The following is a 23235-nucleotide window of genomic DNA, read 5'->3' on the forward strand; positions in this document are numbered from 1 at the left end:
CAATTCAATGCCTCTACCCTCTAGTGATCACAGCCTCAAGTCGCTCAGCCTTCCCTCCATTCCAGGCAACATCTTAGTTAATCTCCTCCAGCCTTTCCAAAGCTTCCACATCTCTTCATGGAATTATAGGAAGTGTTGTATAGTCCAAATGCAGCATATCCTACAGCTGTGACATAAGCTCATTGTTCTGAAACTCAATCCTGAGTAAATCCTAACACACCACATGCCTTTTTAACAAGGCTACCAACCTGGGTGGCAACTTGCAGGGGTCGATGCACATGGACACCAAGATCATTGCTCATCTGCACTACCAAGATTCTTACCATTAACCTAGTACTCTGCATTCCTGTTCCTCCTTCCAAACAGGATCACCTCATGTTTCCATATTGAACTCCATTTGCCATGCCTCAGCCCAGCTCTGCAGCTTATGTCCCTCACTAACCCACAACAATCTTAGTCCATCCAGTTTTTTTGGAAGGCTTTAGCTGTTGGATACAATGGAGTTGCTGGCTCACTCACTAGAGGGTAAAATGAGCTGAGTGCTCAGGGTCTGGAGTCACATTAGGCCAGTCAGTCAATTTCCTTCCCTTCAAGCAGGGAGAGAGAATTTTACAACCAATCCATTTCCATGACCCTTTTCCCATTAAAGGAGTTGGAAGTCCAGTTCCCACTTTAGGGAAATGAAAACCACCCCTGAGTTTTCTATCCCCCCTGACTGGTCATATCCTCAGGCACACAGATAACCCAATGCTGATTGGGCAATGGGCTATGTCATTCCTCAAACATACCCTCCCCACCAGTCATTGCCCTGTGGATAGGACTAACCTCACCTGGATCCCAGGCTTACTGGGGCAGTCACAGCCTGAGAATCCACTACAACTGATTCTCATCCCATGACAGCACTATTCTCTGGGCTGCTTCAGCCTGCACTGACCCTACAGCACCACAAAACCCACCTTCAAACCTCTGGAGTATATCACACAGCCAGGTCCTCACCCCACTGGCTCCCAAATCAGGTTCTGTATCTGACACCGAGGCCAACGCTATAAGGAGAAAGCTGCAGGCATTTCTCTCAGACCCTGCAGTAAGTCATTTCCCAATGGATGCCTCACTCAGTCTCCACAGTTGAGTCAGCCAAACAGTGGGAATCCCCTTGGACACTTCTGAAGAGACCCAGAACAGACTGGAAACAGCGGCTGTTTCACCCCCCGCTGCTGCCACATCTGAGCAGTTCCTCCAGCATGTTCTGCTAACAGTGATTTAATCAAATCCAGAAACCCCTTTCTAGTGAGGTCTACAGCCCCCTATACTCACTGGATAAAGCAAACTGCAAACAATATCAATAACCCAACCACCCTGGAAGCTCAATGCATGGATTGGACAGGCAAAGCCCAGAGATTGTACCCAGGAATAGTTTAACAAGAGGATGCAGAAAAACCAGCTCCAGACAGAAGACACTGAATCACTGCTTTATTGACGATGTCATCTCAAGTTGATGGGTGTTCGCTTGTGTTTCCTGTACAGGACCAAGGCCAGCAATGAAGCAGAGATCAGACATACCACTGTCACAGTCAGGGTCACCATCACAACCAGCTCCACACCTACAGGACAAGGAGAAACCAATGGTTACTGAGAGAAACAGGGACAGAAAGGGAAACTAGCAGGCAGGCAGCTCCCCACCTGCAGACCTCTCCTGTATCCTTCCTTCAGCCTCAGGCAGGGGCTCAGTTGCCAGGTTGGTCAGCCCAGTATCCAGAATGATCAGGGGGCCAAGTGAGGCCTCCCCTTCCCACTTCAATCCAGCTTCACTCTCTGCAAGATCAAACATCCCAGTCAGGGAGAGGAGAGGGGGGACCCCAAAATCAAGATGGTCAATGTCCTACCAGCTTCAGGACCAAGGTCCCTCCTTCCTCTGGAGGGGATCTCCCTTGTGCTCCCACAGTTCCCCACATGGCAACAGGCACAAATGTCACTGTCTGATCCCTCCAATGGGGTCCAGCTAAACGAGTGAAACAGCCCATCAACCACATGGTGCATCACCTCACCCAACAGCAACATCCCTGAGGGACAGAGAGAGGGAACTTACATATTCTCCAGCTTCCAGAAAGTACAAGCTTTGTTCCTGGAATCTCCCTGATCCACTGCCGCAACTTTCAGGTGACAGGTGATGAAAATCTGAGGGACATATTCAGAACAAGTCAGTATTTAGTGACTCCCTCCCACCATGGAGATACCAATCAGCAGTTTCCTCTTACCAAGGAATGCTCATCTCCATAGAAACGAAAGGCATCCAGGTCAAACCTGAGCTTGTCTGGCTCCCGCCCGTCTCCCGGCAACACAAAGGTTGAAAAGGAGTCCTCAGCTTTGCTGTCCCGGAGGCAACTGTAGATGGACAAAGTGCCATGAAGTGAATGGAGGGAAGCCATTGAGGTGGGAGCAGCTGGAGAAAGCAGAGAGCTCCTTACCCATTGTAGTCAATGATGCTGTATCTCGGGGTGGAGTCTTTGTCTGGGTTCAGTGTAGCTACACAGCGATCAATGTACAGCTTCAGGGGTATGTGGTTAGACATTGAAACAGATGCCTCAATGTGAATGAGGTCTCCCAGGGAGTAGATAGTGGAAGGGCGCTCTGTAAGCCAGTCACCTGAAGTACAGGAGGACAAGGGTTGGAGACAGTGGGTGTAACCTGCAGTGAGTGACACCAGGAGATCCCTCCCCAGCCACCCATCACATACCATTCATCAGACGCAGGGAGAATGACAGATGGCCTTCTCCAGACCTGGTGGAGCTGAATGGGATCCAGGTGGGATTGATGGGGTTACTGCTCACATTGCCCTTCCTGGGAAGAGACAGGGCAGCCATTTTAGTCCAGGATCAGACAACAGCAGCAGCTGGGGATCATATAGACAATCAAGTAAAGATTCTCACCTCAAATAACGGCACTCAATGGGAACAACAGCCCCATTGGTTCTCACAATGACAGATCCAGGATAGTTTGGGGTGTGGGTCAGGTGGGTGGTGTAGATCAGGAAATCCCCAGTGATCTGAAAGACACCAGGTTAAGGAATGAGGAACTGATTCTTAGTGAGAAGGATCTACACAGGGTTCACAACAACAGCATCCCATTAAATGAATTCTTTACAGAACATAACAGCCTCCAGGCCCTGAGCCTATCTCAACCCCAGAGCTGCAGAGACCATTACTGGAGTGCAATAGGTCACAGGTCAGGGGTTAGTCTTTTAGACTTAATTTAACATGGTATTGCATCATTCCAAAGATCAGGAAATATTGGAATTCCATATCCAAAGGCCAGGGAATGCTCACTTGGTCAACAGGATCAGTTTTAAGATCACAGCAGAATTACAGATAGATGGAACAGGAACATGGTGATCTTTATCTACAAAGGTAAAGGAGGAAGTCTTCAGATTATGGGAAGGGATTACTAACAAGGTTAGTGAAACATCAGCTTCAGAGAGAAGCAGAAACAAGTTAAAACAACAATTAACCAGAATGGAACCAAACCAGTTTTACCAACAGGTCAGACTTGGAGCTCAAGGACTAGACAAGTCATTTTATTAACATAACAGTCCCCCCAATTGGGATGAAACTAGACTGAGTGAGTCAAAAAACAATCTGAGTGAGGGTAATAGACTGCTCACCACAAAACTAAACACATCATTCTGCAATAACATGACAGCTGTGTTCTTTTGTGACTTCACTATAGAAAAGTGTTGTGCTGGAAGGCACTGATAGAAAATGTAGCATTCAATTCATATTCAGGTGAAAGGTCAAACCATTCACACTCCTCCACATTATCACTAATTCACAGAACCACCTGTATAATCAGAAGCTTCCAAACCAATGAGAACACCAGCACAAGTTTTAAGATAGAGACCAGTTAAGGTCTAGTCTAATCCAGCATAAAAATGTAGAGGGAGCATTCCTTTCAGTATGAAGGAGCCTCTGTCTTTATCTGAGCCTGATCTGTACCTTCCTGTGGGAGTGGTGATGGGGACAGGATTGAGGCCTATGGCCTCCAGCTGTGCTGGGATAAAGCGCAGGGTAAACTCGAGGAAAAGCACCTCCTCTTTCACTGAGTCACTTTGCAGCTTTCTACACTCAGCACGGTGTTCAACAATTCCAGGACATCTCCTCAGCTCCGTTTTGCTTAATTTCTTTCTGTAAATTTTGGTTCAAACTCATTTTCCTCTGGATGTTATTGTGCTCATTGTCCTTCCAGTCACACCCCCTTGGGGGCTCCTCTCTTGGTTAGTTACTGCGTGCTTATTTTTATTGGTTACTGGGTGGATGTGGGCAGTGCTGGCCAGGCCAACATTTCCTGACCAATCCCCAGCTATCCTTGAGAAGGTGTTAGGGAGAGTGGTAGAGGAATGTGTGAACCCAGTTTCAGCGACGTTCCAACTGTGTCACATGGGAGGAAGGTGTGAACATTCTGGGTGCGAGCGGTCGCAGGTTTGGAAGTTGCTGTTGGAGGAGCCTTGGTAAATTGCTGCAGTGTTAGGGATCCAGAACTGTCTTTGAGCAGGAGACAGAAGGTGGTGGATGAAGTTTGTCTGTGTGACTGGAGCAGTGGTGTACTGCTTGGATTGGTGCTGGGTCCCACGCTGTTTGTCATATCCATAAATGATGTCTGAGAGAGCGGGGGAGGATGATAGGTTAATTAGTGGGTGACACAATGACTGGCTGGTGGTTGACGATGTAGAGGGATGTGTTAGGTTGTAGGAGGATACAAATGGATTGGTCCAATGGCCGCATTAGTGACGGGTGCAAATTGGTTTAGGGATGAGGAAATTAGCGAAGGGAAAACGTGGTCAAGAGTGGTGTGGGAAGGGAAGGAGGGGTTCCATTTCATGGAGTATTGGCATCAGTTTTAGAGCAGGAGGGATCTGTATAGAAGGGATGGTCTCCACCTAAACTGATGAAGTTTATCATTCCTGCTGAAGAGCTTCTGCTCAAAACGTCGACTCTCCTGCTCCTTGGATGCTGCCTGCTGTGCTTTTCCAGCACCACACTGTTTGATTTCCAGCATCTGCAGGCTTCTCCTTCTCCCCCTTAACTAAAAGGCAGACCACGAAAGAAGGAAAAAGGAAGGATAACTCGGGAGACGTTATTAGAGATGTTGGAAATCATGAAGGAATGAAAACTAGCATAAGGACACTTTAGCTGAATGTTCGTAGCATTTGTAACCAGCTTGATCAGTTAATGGCACAAATCATCGCAAATGAATGTGATTTAGTAGCCATTATGGAGACATGGTTACAGGATGGTCATGACTGGGAGTTAAATATCTTGGGTATCAGGCTATTCAGAAGGACGGACAAACAGACAGACAGGAAAGTAAGGGAGGTGGTGCTGCTCCTGATATCCAAGGATGACATCTGGGTGTTGTTCAAATGATATTGGTTCCATGGAGAATTCCAGGTAGGAAAAAGTCACTGATAGGTGTAGTCTATAGGCTACCAAATTGTACATCATATTGTAAAGGGACTGAGGAGGGAGCAAGCTATCCGAGATCAGGTCCTGTGTAATGAGACAGGAATAATTAATGACTTCATATTTCGGAATTTTCTTGGAAGGAGCAATCACACTTTGGTTGAATTTAGAATAAAGCTGGAGAGCGTGAAAGTAAAATCCGATACCAGAGCCTTGTGCTTAAACAAGGGAGAGGTCAATAGGATGAGGGAGGATTTGGCTAAAGTAGATTGGAAACAAAGACTTCATGGTGGGACAGTTGATGAGCAATGGAGGACTTTCAAAACAATTTTTCAACGTGCTCAGCAAAAGTACATTCCAGTGAAAGGAAAGGATTGTAAGAAAAGGGGTAATCTGCCAAGGGCAGCTATCCAATCAAATGAGAAGTCATGGGAAAGCACAACATTGGGAAAGTTTTAAAGGTCAACAGAAAGCCACAAATAGAGCTATAAAGAAAAGAAAGATCGTCTATGAGAGAAAATAAAATTAGCCCAGAATATAAAGACCGATTGCAAAGGGCAGATGCAGCGTGAGTTCATGAAGGGCAGGTCACTCTTAACTAATCTTTTGGAATTCTATGAAACCATGATGAGAACGGTGGACCACAGGGAGCCAGTGGATTTCCAAAAGGCCTTCAACAAGGTGCTGCACAAGAGGCTGCTGCATAAGATAAAGCTGCATGGCATTATGGATAAAGTATTAATATGGATACAGGATTGGTTAACTAATAGGAAACAAAACGTGGGGATGAGTGTGTGCTGTTCTGGTTAGCAAACAATAACTAGCGCTGTGCCTTAGGGATCGTCGTTGGGGCTGCAATTATTCACAATTTACACAGATGATTTGGAATTGGGATCGAGGTGCAATGTGTCAAAGTTTGCAAATGACACAAAGATGCAAAGTGTGTGGAGGGCTGTGAACTTTACAGAGGAACATAGATACTTTCAGTGAGGGGCAAAGGTCAGGCAAATGGAATATAATGTTAATAAGTCTGAAGTCCTCCATTTTGATAGGAGTAACAGTAAAAAGGGTGAATATTTGAATGGTAAAATGTTACAGCATGCTGCCATGCAGAGGGACCCGGGTGTCCTTTAGCATGAATCACAAGTTGGTCTGCAGGTACAGCAGGTCATTAAGAAGGTAATTAGAAGGAACAGATTTCGTACTGAATTGAGAAGGAACATCTTCACACGGAAGGTTGGGAATCTATGGAATTCCCTGCCCCAATGATGTTACTTCCGTAAATGTTTCTAAGGCTAAGATATTTTTTTTTTGGAACAATAAAAGAATTAACGGTTACAGTGAGAGGGCGGTTAAGTGGAGCTAAGGCCCCAAAAAGATCAGCCAGATGGCCTACTACTGCTCCTCGTTCTTATTCTGTCCCTGAGAAATCTGAAGGGATGCACTTTTGAGGGAACAAAGAAGAAAAGGAAGTACTCAATGAATGACAGGGCACTAGGAAGCTCAGGGACAGAGGGATCTTGGGATACCTCTTCGCTCTATTAATCAAATTCTGCATAATCAAATGCAAGATAACATAGTTTAGCCAAACAACAGGATCTTCCTGGATAATCCAAAATTCAGATAATTGAATGCTGGATAATCAAGGTTCCTGTGTACTGCAAGCATGGCATCACCAATGACTTATACAACTGTAATATCTCAATTCAGAATGGTTTACTCCTTATTCTTAGACTGTGATCCCCTTGGTCTGGCCTTCACCAACATCAGGAACATTCTTCCTGCATCTAGCCTGTCCACTTCCATCATCATATTCAATGATATTGAAAGAGATTAGAGTGGAAATTGCAGGGATGCTGGTAATAACCTTTCAATCATCCCCAGAGTTGAGGTTACAGATGAGTGGAGAATCCCAAATGCTATGCCCTTGATCAAATAAGGTGGTAAAGATGAGCCCAGTAATTACACAGCACTCCATCTAACTCCAATGGTGCAGAAACATCTAGAAGCAAATATTTGGGATAAAATTCATTATCACATGGAAACGTATGGATTGATTTGGGAAAGACAACACAGATTTGTTCAGCGAGAATCACGTCTAACTATTTTGACGAAGGGAAGACTGCTGATGGACTTTCAGAAGGTGTTCGGTACAGTCCCAGACAGAACAGTAGCATTATAGATCATAGCATAAAATGGACTGTAGCAGCATGGATACAATATTGGCAGAAGGATCGGAAACAGAACAATGGTCAGTAAGTATTTTTCAGACTGGAAGAAGACTTGTAGTGGTGTTCCTGAGGGGGCCATTATTGGGACCCTTGCCTTTCCTGATATATAAACGATTTAGATCTTGGTGTGTGGGGAAAATGTCACAGTTCATGGATGGCACAAACTGTGGAAAATTGGAAAGTGAGAAGGCGGTTCAGTGTAGAACTTCAACAAATCAGTGGACGTGGGCAGATAAGTGGCAGGTGATGCTCAAGATGGAGATGTGAGGTGGTCCATTTTGGGACGAAGGAAGGTCATGGACAGACAGAATAAAATAAAGAGAACAGGGACAGAGAGACCTGTTGAAGTGCATTAAGGCAATAAAGATGGCATGCCAGGTAGAGAGAACTGTTAATAAATCGTTGATTATTTAATGTTTCATAACTAGGGAGGGAGGTTATGCTGAACCTGTACAATACACTAGGAGAAAGTGAGGACTGCAGATGCTGGAGATCAGAGCTGAAAAATTTGTTGCTGGAAAAGCGCAGCAGGTCAGGCAGCATCCAAGGAGCAGGAGAATCGACATTTCGGGCATAAGCCCTTCAGGAATGAGGAGGGTATGTCAAGCAGGCTAAGATAAAAGGTAGGGAGGAGGGACTTGGGGGAGAGGTGCTGGAAATGCAATAGGTGGAAGGAGGTTAAGGTGAGAGTGATAGGCCGGAGTGGGGGTGGACGCGGAAAGGTGGGGAAAAAGATTGCAGGTCAAGAAGACGGTGCTGAGTCTGAAAGTTGGGACTGAGATAAGGTGGGGGGATGGGAAATGAGGAAGCTGGAGAAATCTGTATTCATCCCTTGTGTTTGGAGGGTTCCTAGGCGGAAGATGAGGCGCTCTTCCTCCAGGTGTCGTGTTGCCAGGGCCTGGCGATGGAAGAGGCCAAGGATCCTCATGTCATTGGCAGAGTGGGACGGGGAGTTGAAGTGTTGAGCCACGGGGTGGTTGGGTTGGTTGGTCCGGGTGTCCCAGGCGTGTTCTCTGAAACGTTCCGCAAGTAAGCGGCCTGTCTCCCCAATATAGAGGAGGCCATATTGGGTGCAGCGGATGCAATAGATGATGTATGTGGAGTTGCAGGTGAATTTGTGGCGGATATGGAAGGATCCCTTGGGGCCTTGGAGGGAAGTGAGGGGGGAGGTGTGGGCACAAGTTTTGCATTTCTTGTGGTTGCAGGGGAAGGTGCCGGGAGTGAAGGTTGGGTTGGTGGGGGGTGTGGACCTGACGAGGGAGTCGTGGAGGGAGTGGTCTTTCCGGAACGCTGATAGGGGAGGGGAGGGAAATATATCCCTGGTGGTGGGGTCCGTTTGGAGGTGGCAGAAATGATGAACGATGATACAATGTATATAGAGGTTGGTGGGTTGGTAGGTGAGGACCAGTGGGGTTCTGTCCTGGTGGCGATTGGAGGGGCGGGGCTCAAGAGCGGAGGAGCGGGAAGTGGAGGAGATGCGATGGAGAGCATCGTCAAACATGTCTGAGGGGAAATTGCAGTTTTTGAAGGAGGCGGCCATCTGGGTTCTTCGGTATTGCAATTGGTCCTCCTGGGAGCAGATGCGGAGGAGGCAAAGGAATTGGGAATATGGGATGGCGTTTTTACAGGGGGCAGGGTGGGAGGAGGTGTAATCTAGGTAGCTGCTGGAGTCGATCGGTTTATAGTAAATGTCCGTGTTGCGTCGGTCGCCCGAGATAGAAATGGAGAGCTCTAGGAAGGGGAGGGAGTAGTCTGAGATGGTCTAGGTAACACTAGCATTGGATGAGAGGCTCACTCCAAAGTAAAAGGTCAATAGTCAATAAGACACATTTGGCAAGATAGAAGGGAAATCTCACTGGGCTCTCCAATTAGCTCACCATAGCAAACAAAATGGAGGTTTCAGCACCTCTCGATTCTCCGAGCACTTTAACGAAGTGAAAATTTGCTGTATTTTCCTCTGTTTATACAAAAGCAATTTGTATAGTCAATCACCCAATCCCCTCCCAAACGCCTCAATTGAACCTGTCTCCATCTCACTTCCAAGCAATGTATCCCACACCCAACCATGAACCACGAAAGGGTTTTTATTCCTCACTAACTATTGTTCGCCTTCCGAAATACTTTCAGTCTGTGACCTCTGATTCTCAATCATGTCTGAGCAGGAACAGTTTGCAGGGGTGAGCCTACTCTCTCCAGCCCCCTCATGGTTTTGAAAACTTCGACCTCACCTCCGCTGAGCCTTCTGCTCTCCAGGGAACCCAGTCCCAACTTCAGCAATCCATCCTCATAATGAAAGTGTCTGGTACTATTCTCTTCAGATCTGTAATGGAGGCCATGACCCCAGAACATAACGTTCTGGCTTAGATTGCCATCCAGGTTTAGTGCAGAAATAGTGGAGAAAGACCCAGTTCTATAGGAGGAAGGTTAATGTCCTTCTCCATTCTGCCAGTATATATGCCAGCATCTTCCCTCCAATGCCTCCCACAGTGTTTCTCTGCTACTGCACCCACCTCCCACCAGGACTCAGGTTCTCCCATTCTCACTGTTGTCTGTAACGTCTTCCCTCACTCGCTGTTATCCAGCCCATCTCCTGACACCACTAACACCGCCCATCCATCTCCCACCTGCAACAACAACAGGAGCTGTGCTGCCCACTTTCATCCTCCTTAATACCCTCCAACCCCCCCCCCCTCCCCATCCCTGAGAGGACTGGCCCCACAATGAAGGCAGAAAGCTTCGGGTCCAGGATTTACCTTCTGCACCTTATGTGAGGGTTCCTGACTCTAACCACCCCGAACCCCTGGAATGGAATTGCAGTGACTTCCCATAACGGAAATCTACTGACAGTAACAACAAATGTCCTGCCTTTGTCTCCACAAAGTGACATGACAAGGTAGCAGTAACATGAGGATGTTGACTTGCTCACTGAGCTGGTAAGTTTGTTCTCAGATGTTTTGTCATCATTCTCAGTAATGTCATCAGTGAGCCTCTGGTGAAGAGCTGGAGTGCTGTCCCACTTGCTGTTTGTGTCTGGATCTGCTGAGGTTGGTGTGTCATTTCCAGCTTTATTCCTGGTGCGGTTTCTCAATGGGTACTTTGTGGGCTCCAACTCGACCTGTTTGTTAATAGCATTCCGGTTTCAGTGCTCAGCTTTCAGGAATTCACATCAGCAATGGCCACCAGATTACTCTGACCCCTAGGTATCATGGTAGCTCACAAACCAACTACTGCACTACAGCAGCTACTCACAAGTATAAAGGATACCCTACTCACAACCAACAGGACCAATGTTACATACAAACTTCCATGGGAAGACTGCCAATAGCACTACATTGGGCAAACAGGAAGGAAATTGGCCAGCAGGATACACAAACACCAGCTAGCCACCAAGATACAGCTGGCACTTGTATCCATAAGCATTGACAAAGGAGGACACCAATTCAACTGGGACAATGTATCCATCCTGGGACAAATCAAACAGAGACATGCATGGGAATTCCTGGAAGCCTAGCACTCAAACCGGAACGCTATTAACAAACAGGTAGAGTTGAAGCCCATATACCACCCATTGTGAATCAGAACCAAGAATAATGCCGGAAATGACAGACTCAGTTACATAAACAGCAAGTGGGACAGCACTCCAGCACTTCACCAGGGGCTCACTGATGATGTTACTGAGAGTGGTGATGAAACATCTGAGAACGAACTTTCCAGCTCAGCGAGCAAACCTACAACCCCATCCACAACCTGAGCTACACACCTCCTTGAGTGGAAGTTATATGAGCTTGGTAGCTCTGGCTGGGAGGGTAAAGCACACAAAGGCAAGGCAAAGGAATGCAAGGCAGTGATGCTGGTCTTATCCAGGTCAGCTCAGACTGAGTGAGCACTAACACAGTGAGTGAAAAGCCTGGATGTGCAGCCTGGCCCAGTGAACCCTGAATATGCAGTGTCTTTGTTGGAACATTACACTGAGAGCTCCCAGTACAGCTGGAAATGCACAAGTGTCCTGTCTTAGAGGTTGGCACATATCAGATACCAATGTCCATTTGAAGTCGGCTATACCTGGCTGGTGCCCATGAAGATGTTAGTGCCCAGTGTCCAACATGGAGATTCTCCAGATCAGTGGTGAACAGAATCCACCAGGTACCTGCTCTGCTTTCCTTGTTGAGATTTCTCAATATCCAATAGGTTTGGCTCGTTTGGTAAGACAGGAAGTGGAATAATAATGAGACATGTTTGGCTGTTAATATGGCATACTCCCCTTTACTGGGCAATTCCCCACTGCTGAGTGAGAAAGTACTCCATATGCCAGATCAGTCCCTGGTGGAACAGCTTCTCCAAAATAATACCCCCTCCCTGCCTCCTATCCTGCTGTCAGTCACCAAATACATAAAAGATGGTATGAGATGGTCTGAATATTGAAAGGGGCTTCACCAGTCGCCTTTTCCAATTCTGCCAGCCATCTTACTGTGGCCTACATCAGTCAGATTCTGCCAATAGGCTCCATAGCCTCCTTTTCCACATTACAGGGAGAGGTGGGGGAGTGAGGAGAATGTAGAGACAATGAGGACAAAAGGTAGGAGAGAGGCAGGAGGTATTAATTTGTACAAGGTTTCCAACCAGGGAATAGTCTGCTGCATGGATTGGTTCCGGACACTGTTTTAAGAGGAACTTTAATAAAGGCAGTACAGGGCTATGGAAGAACAGCAGAGCAGAGGCCACCTTTCATTGCTCTGGGGTTTTTATTGAGCCTAGACTCTCTCTGGCTCTGTAATCTCCTCTAGTTCTCAGCCCTCTGAGGTATCTGTACTTCTCCAATTCTGACTTCAAGGCCATTCTCAATCTCAACCTCTTCAGCGTCAGTTACATTGCTTTCATCTGTCAAAGCCTTAACCTGGAGAATTTCCTTCCTAGTTCTCCATGTCCCCTTCTGTCGTTGAGACATTGTATCAAACACAGACCAAGTGATTTCTTATACATCCTAACCGTTCCTGATATGACTCAGTGTCACCTTTTCAGCTCCTGAAAAGTGTCTTGGATATTACTCCTCTTGCTCATCTGCAATCCTTTCCTTCCTCTGAAAATGGCTTCACATTTCTTTGCTTTGATTTCCATCTGGCCCAGGTTATTTATTTTCACGGTAGGCTTGGAGCATTCTCACATTTCCCCTTCAGTGTTTTTCCCTTCTCGGAGGAACATATCAGCACTTCCTGGAGATCAGATCGAGGCAAGATGTTCCAATCCGCAGCACTCTGCTCAGCCTCACCAACACTATGATGGATGCTGCCATTATACACACCGGAAGCATGAATACTGAATACTATTTACTTGGACAAAGACTGTAGAACAAAGGGATTTACAAGTCCTTGCCCATGAATCACATAAAGCTAGAATCCAAGTTCTCAGGTAGTGGGGAAGGCAAATTGAAATAAAGACTGACATTCCAAGGGCATGGAAGAGAAAGGCAGTGAGGTTTTGCTAGGCGCTAGTCACACCACAGCTGGAATACTGTGAACAGTTTTGGCCCTTTACCTGTACAAAACTATACTGGCACAGGGGGCGGTCCAGAAAACGTTCATCTTGGAAACAGAGAGCCCATTTTATGAGATTGAGTATGTTGGGCCTGTACTCATTTGATTATAGAAGAATGACAGGCAATCTTATTTTAACACATGAGATTCCTAGGTGACTTGACAGGATAGCTGTGGAAGGGTTGGTGATTTCCCCTTGTGGGAGAATCTAGGACCAGAGGTGCATAATCTTAGAATAAAGAATCACCCATTTAAGAACAAGATGGGGAGTAATTTTTCTCCTGGAGGGTTATGACTCGCAGACGGCTGTTGAAGCTGGTTGTTAACTACATTCAAGGCTGTGATATGCAGCTTTTTAATCAGGGAAATCAAGAGTTATGGGGGAAATGCAGGATAGCGTAGTTGAGAGTTATCAGATTCGTGATAACTGAATGACAGAGCAGACTCGGTGAACTGAATCATTTACTTCTGTTCCTCCATCTTGTGGTCCTACAACATCTCTGGAGTGGGACCTGTTGAGGAAGGAAAAGTAATCCCCACACGGGCACATGCTGCCATCAGTGATTCCTTCCACCTTCTCAATATCAGGTAAGAGCAGCTGGTGTTCAGTCGGACAAGCTGCAGAATCAGGAAATACTGCAATAGAATGACCATGTCACTGGGGTGCTCCCATTACTGATACAGACATCACCTTCTCCAAATGTCAGCCCAATTCCCTCTCTGATTGGTGAGTGATCCTCATGACCATGGCATTAGGAACTGTCCTGTCCTGATCTTGAAACATTGAGTTCTCTGGGATTTTTCATCAAGAGGGTTTGGTGTGTGGGATGTGGAAATGCTGTTGAAATTGGGAAGCCAGATCTAATCTAACAATTTCCATGGGGAATCTTAGGCAGTGAGTGCACTGCCATCTCCCACTATTACAGCAATGTTTAAGAAGACTTCACAGTTTGAGATCAGGTCACCAGGCTTTATGAAGCTTAGCAGTGGAAGCAGCAATTGAGGGGCTCAGTCCATATCACAGAGATCTCTCAACAAATGCTCAATATTCTGTAACTGGGCAGATGTCAGTGATGGCCTTATTCTTACAAAGGTCACTTGGTGTTTATGGTCATCTCACGTCACAAACACTTACAAATGTAACTTAATGTAAAAAGTGAGGTCTGCAGATGCTGGAGATCAGAGCTGAAAATGTGTTGCTGGTTAAAGCACAGCAGGTCAGGCAGCATCCAAGGAACAGGAAATTCGACGTTTCGGGCCAGAGCCCTTCATCAGGAATGACTAAACAAACATCAGGAATCCATACACTAAACAAACAGTTCTTCCTAGCCATATCAAAAATTAAAGACAGTAAGTACCGAAAACTTTCATGTACTTACCCCCACACTCATGGTTCCTCAACTGTTCCAGAATCTTCCATCGGCCTCTACAATCTGTCGGATGCCATTACACATGCGGCTGCTACAGCGCCCGCGGCACCAACGGCCTACAACGACCGTGACGTCACTTCCGCCCCCACCAACCTCGCAGCCTCCGCGATCGCTGCCCAAACAACCGCCCCGGCGATCGCCGCACAGACAACCGCTTCCACGATCGCCAGGAAGATCGCTGACGGACTCGCGACCCCCACGACTACCGGGAATGACAACGGCTCTTTCGTCGCCACAACCATTTCCGCCCCTTCGGTTGCTGTCGCCGCAGCCACTTCCGCCCCCACTGACATCACTAACCTTCACGACCACAACACCTCAGGTGTCTCCGCCCCCACGCCGACTTTCGTCACCACGCGTAACCCCGCCCCCACGCTCAATTCCGTCACCACGCGTAACCCCACCCCACGTCGAAATTTGTCACCACACGTAACCCCGCCCCCACGCTCACTTCTGTCACCACGCGTAACCCCGCCCCCACGCCGAATTTGTCACCACACGTAACCCCGCCCCCACGCTTAACCCCGCCCCCACACCAAGCTTCGTCACCACGTCTAACCCCGCCCCAATGCCGATCTTTGCCCCCGCCCCTAACCCCGCCCCCACTCCCAGCTCCAATCCCACACCAGATCCTAGCTCCCAACCTTGCCGGATCTTCACCATCCCTCCAGATCTCCCCTTCTCTGAGGATGAAAGATCAGTCCTCAGCAGAGGCCTCACCTTCATTCTCCTACGCCCTCGGATTAATGAGTTCAACACGCGCTGAGATATTGAACAATTTTTCCACCGCCTTCGCCTCCATGCCTACTTTTACAACCAAGACTCCCGCCCACCCTTTGACGACCCCTTCTCCCGCCTCCAACACAGCCCATCCACCTGGACAACCCGTACTGGCCTCTTACCCGCCCTCGATCTATTTATAGCCAACTGCCACCGCGACATTAACCAACTCGACCTGTCCACCTCTCTCACCCACTCCAACCTCTCACCCTCGGAACGTGCAGCCCTCCACTCCCTCCGCTCCAACCCCAACCTCACCATCAAACCGGCAGACAAGGGAGGCGCGGTAGTAGTTTGGCGCACCGACCTTTATACCGCTGATGCCAAATGCCAGCTCCCGGATGCATCCTCCTATTGCCCCCTTGACCATGACCCCACCTCCCACCACCAAACCATCATCTCCCAGACCATCCATAACCTCATCACCTCAGGGGATCTCCCATCCACCGCCTCCAACCTCATAGTCCCACAACCCCGCACCGCCTGTTTCTACCTCCTGCCCCGGCCTCATTCCTGATGAAGGGCTCTGGCTCGAATTTCCTGTTCCTTGGATGCTGCCTGACCTGCTGTGCTTTAACCAGCAACACATTTTCAGCAAATGTAACTTAATGACAACATTTTCACATAAACCTGAGGTGGAATGACAATGGCTTCCTCTTCCTTCACCGATGACACATCATTGCCACAGTCCATGTTGCTTCAGAAAATGAACAGTTGAGTTTCTCAAAAAGCTGTTCCCATTGTTGAGATCCTCTGATATAATGTGCTCGGTTTGGAGTCTGTGTGGGCTGTGTCAATCACTGCTCTTCCCTACAGGGGACACGCTGCCCATGAGGAGACAAGGAAGCAAGTGGACTACTGACTGAGGAGAGGCACAGACAATGGCAAGGCAATGGATGAGGTGCAGTGCTTTGAGTGGCTTCCAAATCCCAAGTCTTCTTTCACTGTCATCACCCAGGCTCATTTCACTGTGACAGCATTAATATGTGCAATTAATGCACAAATTAAAATTATATCTGTCAATTGGCATTTGAGTATTCACACAACACTAACCCTAACCCTACCACAACAGAGTTTAAAATGTCACAACACTTAGAGTATCACTGCAACGATAAGCAACCCCATGGACGACAGGATGGAGACACCCAGAGAATGTAGCTGACCAGAGATGAGCATCTTCCTCGGACAGATTCTATTATTTGAACACCTCCATGATCTGTAAAGTGTAAGAGAAGGTCATCACTGACAGGATCAGAGGCGTCCACTTTGTGAACATGAGTGCAAACCCTTTCTCGTTTGATGCTGGAGAAAAGATATTAAATCGACTGACTCACTCTGATGAGATAACATCAAATGAATCATGGAGAATGTACTGTAATTCACTAAACTGCCAGATAAATTCACAATTTGGGGTAAGTGTACAATTCCTATGGGGATCCTATGAGTAACATGCATTTCTCCCGAATGCTTACTGTAATAAATTTCATGCAACTTCATGTCTTACTGAGCCTTTTCAGAGGTAAGGATCAGTCACATTGTTCAGGTTTGAATTCTCATGCAGACCGGAGGAGACATGGCTCATTAATGTGCCATTCCTTTCTCCATGCAAACACTTCTTACATTTTTCTCTGGAGAACATCATTAAAGTGTTTCCCTGTTTGCTGTCTTCGTCCAACTTCCTGCTTGTCTCCCTCGAATTTCTTGACAGAAGAATTTGTTTTCCACTTCTCCAAGATAGTGCTAGCACAATGTCCCTCCCTTTCCTTGGCTTCAGCTCATTTGGGCCCTGGGTATCAACAGGAGCTAGTCCTCCCTCTCTGATACTCTCCGAGGTGATGACAATGTCAGTATCTGGGTCCATAACAATGAGTGCCACATTGTTTGATCCTGTTCGTGTATCAGCAGGTTTATTTTCCAATGGGTTTCCCCATCAGTACCCAAATATGCAACAATTCTTCACAATCTGAAAACTGTAAACCATCATGTTTGTGTAAATGCTGTACTCAAGGGAGTCGGGGAAATGGAATAGGTGCATTTTTGACGTGTGCAATTCAAGCTGACCATGGAAAGGTTGTGTGATATGTTGTGAAAGGGAATGTGGGGAATTTAAATCAACCAGGAATCTCGGGATTACCTTCCGACCTTGGCAAGGGTCATTATCTCAGTGACAGCTTTTCAAATGATTTGTGTGTGCACATGCAGAGTAATTGTATTTCGTTTACACTCTACAGTTCCAAAGCCAAGCTGTTCTCAATTGCTAGTTAGCCATTGCGGACAAAACACTAAAGCATGGCTTTTGTACTCCTCAAACATGATCGATTCTTTCCTTTAATGTATTGAACATAACTGATTGTTTGACTTTATTTTCTGAATTGCTTATGATTTGGACAGATCTTCCAAATAATGACAGTTTTTCTGCTCCAGAACCTGGCCAACAGGTTAATATCCTTCTGAGTTAACCCATCGACTTGTTATGATACCATCAGCGATCTGTGAGGGTAAAATTAAAGAACACTGAGTACCCTGACACTTTCCAAGATTTAGATTTCAATTTTATTGTCACTATACCATTTAATTAGTATTGTTTAGTCGTTCTTCATTCAAAACTACGGTTTTCCACACTTCACTGAATAAAACATCACTTGAACATTTTCTGTAAAATGGTCAGTTTTTTTTATTTGGTCTTGCAGCACCTGGTCTTCCAATTCACTATCAGAAAGCCCAATAATTATTTGTGTTGTCTGCTTGTCCCTTAACCGTGCTATTACATTCGAGCCCAATATGTTGAGATGTCAAAGTAAGAGATGGAGTGTTTATCCTGGAAGGGTCCCTGATACAGACAGCCTTCCAGGAACATAACAATTGCTCCTGTAACCATTGACTCCTGCTATTGAGCCAACTTTGACCTAACAAACCTCTCAGAATTTCTGAGCATTGTGAGCATCATGCAGCGTCTATATTTCTCCGCTCCTCCCCACACAAACAAAAGGATGTTATTGTTTGGCTGAGCAGTGAAAGCTGACCCTGGTTTTACTGCCCTGGTGGTAACTTACTCACCATAATGCCTTTGTTATTTCACTGTTACCATGGCCTGATATTACAGTGTTAGTACTGACTCTAATTCCATATTTCTGCCAGGGATTCGGCTCAAATATAAATCCCTGCCTTCCAGCAAACCTAATACCATCTGACTCGCTTAGGGATGTGCGATGAATCTCGATCTACTATCTACTTCTGATTTCTACGTGACCAAGATATGAATTATTGACACACACAGAATTCGAATGAAGTCTGCATTTCTTTCTGTTGAGTCCTCTCCTCAGACTGTAGAACATTATGTTTCGTCCGATTTGAGGATAGATTTATCCAATGTAAATGCAGAGTACAATTATTGTTGGAGGAACAGGAACCGACAGTGTGGGAGGCCAACTGGTGATGGAGAAACACATTCAGGTTTGGTTGAAATATGAGAAAGTAATAATTCCAGGGAAGCACCATTACCTCAGAAGGCCATGGCCTTGTTAGATTATTATCACAGGATTTATAATCCAGGGAGCGAGGTAATGTTCTGGGGATCCATGTTCAAATCTGGCAGATGATAAAAATCTGGAATAAAGAGTCTAATGCCGGTTAATGGGTAAACAAACCCCATCTAGTTTACTAATGTCATTATCTTCAGCTGGTCTGGTCTATATGTGGCTCTAGATGTGATTGTCTCTCAACTGCTCTCTGGGATGGACAATAAATATTAGTCTGACCAATAAATACTGGTCTAACCAATAAATACTGGTCTGATCAATAAGTACTGGTCTGACCAATAAATACTGGTCTGGCCAGTCAAGTCCATGTGCTGTGAGTGAATATTTTAAAACCTCTCTATCTTCAACATGAGTGGTCACTCGGAGCAGAGGAATACTGTCTGACCTTTTCTGTGTGTAGTGATAAACCCAGTGATGCAGAAACACGATCATCTCAAGGGGTCATGATGGAATTACTAAACTCAATGGTGAATTAATGAGTTTTGAGAAGATTTGTAGCTCAGGTTGAGGTTCTGAGTGTAAGTTTGCTCACTGAGCTGGAAGGTTCATTTTCAGACGTTATGTCACCTTCCTCGGTAACGTCATCAGTGAGCCTCAAGTGCTGGTATTATGTCCCACTCTCTATTTATGTGTTTAGGTTTCCACACCTATTCTTTCTATTTGTGTGTTTAGAAATCTTCCTCAACCATCTGATGAAGGACAGTGCTCTGAAAGCCAGTGCTTACAAATAAACCTGTTAGTCTATAATCTGGTGTTGTGTGATTCTTAATTTTGTACACCCCAGTCTAACACCGGCATCTCCAAAGCAACACAGTTAGCTCACTTACCCTCATTGCTCAGACTTTTGAGTATATGAGTTGGGAGGTCATGTTTAGGTTAGCCTACATTGTACAAGGAATAAAGAGCATTTCTCAATCAGACACCTCCCTCCTTGTCAATTCTTCAATGACTGGTTGGACTCTGTTTCCATGCTGTATGACTCCATGTGAAATAAGAACTGTCAATGTGACCAATTAGTATATTGAAGTGCTCTGAATGTTACACTTTATAGTGAAAGAGATTGGAGTATATGGCTCTTTATTCTCACAGTGTGTTCCAATGAAGAACTCAGAGAACAGAGATCCCTCTGAGAACAGACCTATTCAGGATGAAACCTTGACAGAGATCATTAGATAATTAGATATCTGCCCCCCCCCAAACAAATCAATACCAACAGTTCATCCATCCTGTTTCCCACATCATCATAGATACTCCTTTGCATCATTCCCACCCCCACCCTCTTCTCCCCTTTACATTAAACTGTCAATGCTGGAATGTTTTAATATTAGACCTAATGGTCATGCACTTGCTGAGGTCACAGACATTCATTAACAGCGGCTTAAAGATCGAAAACTGCACAAGAATTAACATGACAAAATGTATGGGTCATACAAAACAGACACATATCATCAGTTATTGAGCCATTTCCATCGTAAAAGAAATAAAGCCCACATTTCTCAATCAGACACCTCCCTCCTCATCAATTCATCAACATTTCACTATCCCCTCCTCAACATCTTTACTTCAAAATCTTCCTCATGGATTTCAGTGTAAGTCAATAACACCATCAGTTAAAGGGATGGTCACACTGCTTTTCTAACCAATTGATTTATTTCATGGTTTGTTCACAACGCAAACAGTTAAAAGGGATGGTCACGGAAGAGTGTCTGACCATATTATGTTACCTCACTGACCAGCTCTAAAATCCATTAATTCTGAGGAAGTGGAATTTCTTGACAACATTTTGAGAAATGCTTCCATTGTTGCTCATTACTGTGAAGGTGAATTGCTTCCACATAACTAACAGAGACTGAGCAATTCGTACAGGAATGACCAGATCACTGATGTTTACCTGATTTTTGGTTTGGCTGGTTTATGTCCTGTCCCAGTTGGTCATGATGCAAGTTTTCCAGATCGGTATAAATGTTCACCAGCTCCATGTTCTCACTCAAGAGATCTTCCTGTCTTCAGAGGCAACGAAAAAAAAGCAACAGTTTTAGTTCCTTTACCTTACAAATTCATAGATTGTGTTGACCAGCACTGAGGCAATTGAATTTGTTTAATGCTCTTAATAACTAAAATATCTTCTCTGTGATCAAATGCAATTGGACCTTCTTTGATAACTTGGATTTCCTGTATACATCAGGGTCACCTCTGCCCCCAACCCCGACTTGAATGCCTTAGACCTGGATTTCAGTCAGGAATAGATTTTACAATTCATCCATGGCTTCCCTTTGGGGAACAGTCAAGTTCTGGCACAGTGCTCTGCACAGTTACTGATGAAGTCTGTGATGGGAGCTACATGCTCATTTAGATTGGCAGCAGAGTTCTTGAATATGGACCAGTCCACTGATTGCACAGTTATGTAGGAGCTGATCCATTATCTCAGACCAGCACTGTCCACCTTTCTGTATCGGATCCTCATGTTTCAGTTTCTGCTCACAAGCATGGAGAAGGAGCACTGCCTTATGGCCTGATTTTCCCGAATGCAGGCAGGGAATGGAAAGCTTTGATGGTCTTTGATGGTTGTGTAGCAATGGGGCAGGGTGGCTGGCCCTCTGATGGGTCAGGAGACGTGTTGGTGGTATTTTGGGAATACATTCCTGGTTGTAGTCACCGGACATGATGAACAAGGCCTCGGGGGATTCTGTCTCCAGACCATTGGGAGTGATGTGTAAACTGAGATTTGGGTGGTGTTTTCTGGGAGAATGAGTTGGGGTGTTGATGCTGCACAGGGTGATTTGTAAACTCCTTCCATTATTAGCTTTTGGAAGCCAGAGAGTAGATATCAAGTTACGTGCATCACTGACATCCTCAGAATGAAGTGAAAAGATAAACAAAACCAACAGCTTCAACAACTCAGTGAAGAAACAACACTCTGTGCCTGTGGAACAATTTGTTGTGAAAACCACTGAAGTAATTTTGTGGTTTGATAATTGGATTTTATTTATCCCTTAACTGTGTTTGGCTGTCTGTCTGTCTGTCTATGTGTGAATGGGGCTAATACAATAAACACATTCAATACACACACCTCCCTCTGTGAGGAAAGATTGCCTCTCACATCCCTTTTAAATCATGCCCCTCTGACCTTTCAACCATGCCCACAAGTTTCCAACTTCCTGACTGAGGGCCGAAGGGCCTGTAGTGCGCTGTAATGTTCTGTGTTCGATGTTCTATCTTGTGATGGCTTGTGGAAAGGTGGGTCACCGTTATGGTGCACTCTTCCTCGTTAAACCAGAACTGGTTGTGATTTCCCACATTTCCCACTCGTCCCACATTTCCCAGTGAGAATCCCAGTCACTGATTAGTTTCAGGTGACCCGAATTTTCAGTACAGCTTCATTTCTCACAGCAATGAGACACATCAAAAGCTTCAGAATGCTTTCACATATATCATTTAAAGTTCGACCACAGTCTCGCTCCCCTTCATTCCCATTTTGATGACTATTGGTCAGTGACACCGAAATATCTCTCTGTAATTGGATCCTGATACAGAATCTGACACAGTTCAAGCTTAACATAGCAATTTCAATGTATTTCCACTTCAGATAATCACATCACTGAACGACAGAGTGATAGACAGGCTGTTTACTCATTTCCGAGCTAACCCCTGAAATGTTAATTCCAGGCCCACCTCGGTTTCTGTCTTCAATGTTAGTATTAATGGAATGTTCAAAGTAACTTCCTCTGCGCAGACAAATGCAAAATATCTGCTTGATGAATGGTGGAGAGTTATACACACTAGTCCACAAAGCCCTGCCTATTCTCAGAGATAAGAACCTGCTTCAGCCAGTTTGGGTTCCCCCAGGGTCACTCAGCTCCTGACCCCATTACAGCCTTGGGTTAAACATGGACAAAAGAGCTGAATTCCAGAGGGAAGGGGAGAGGGACAGCTCTTGACATCAACGCTGCATTCGACCTGGTGTGGCATCAAGGAGCCCTGGCAAATATGGGTATCCAGGCCAAACTCTCTGCTGGTTAGAATCATATCTGACACATAGGAAGATGGTTGTGGTTGTTGGAGGTCAGTCATTTCAGCTCCAGGACATCTCTGCAGGAGTTCCTCAGGGCAGTGTTCATAGGCCCAACCATCTTCAGCTGCTTCATCAATAACTTTCCTCCCATCAGAAAGTCCGAAATGGGGATGTTCGCCGATGATTGCACAATGTTCAGCTCCATTCCCAACTCCTCAGGGATTGAAGCATTCGGTTACCAAATTCAACAAGATCTGGA

The 23235-nt window shown here is 45.8% G+C and overlaps 1 protein-coding gene across 3 annotated transcripts; it reads right to left on the reverse strand.

Moving 5' to 3' along the window:
- Positions 1–1448: 1448 nt before the first annotated feature.
- Positions 1449–14994, reverse strand: LOC132835975 (zona pellucida sperm-binding protein 3-like). 3 transcript variants are annotated; one of them, XM_060855147.1, is made up of 5 exons: positions 2735–2921; positions 2466–2643; positions 2256–2382; positions 2087–2175; positions 1449–1601 (listed from the first exon to the last, which is right to left on the reverse strand). In XM_060855147.1, exons 1-5 carry the CDS (start codon positions 2859–2861, stop codon positions 1463–1465), a joined length of 660 nt encoding a protein of 219 aa, XP_060711130.1. In that variant the 5' UTR covers positions 2862–2921; the 3' UTR covers positions 1449–1462. The 3 variants fall into 3 exon arrangements, 1 of the variants encoding a protein (XP_060711130.1); XR_009647318.1 differs by lacking the exons at positions 2087–2175; positions 2256–2382; positions 2466–2643; positions 2735–2921 and adding exons at positions 2928–3043; positions 14946–14994; XR_009647317.1 differs by lacking the exons at positions 1449–1601; positions 2256–2382; positions 2466–2643; positions 2735–2921 and adding exons at positions 2928–3043; positions 14595–14819 and having other exon boundaries at positions 2111–2175.
- Between the last annotated feature and the right edge of the window lie 8241 nt (positions 14995–23235).

Source organism: Hemiscyllium ocellatum, chromosome 45, assembly GCF_020745735.1.
Source record: "Hemiscyllium ocellatum isolate sHemOce1 chromosome 45, sHemOce1.pat.X.cur, whole genome shotgun sequence".
Classification (NCBI taxonomy): domain Eukaryota; kingdom Metazoa; phylum Chordata; class Chondrichthyes; order Orectolobiformes; family Hemiscylliidae; genus Hemiscyllium; species Hemiscyllium ocellatum.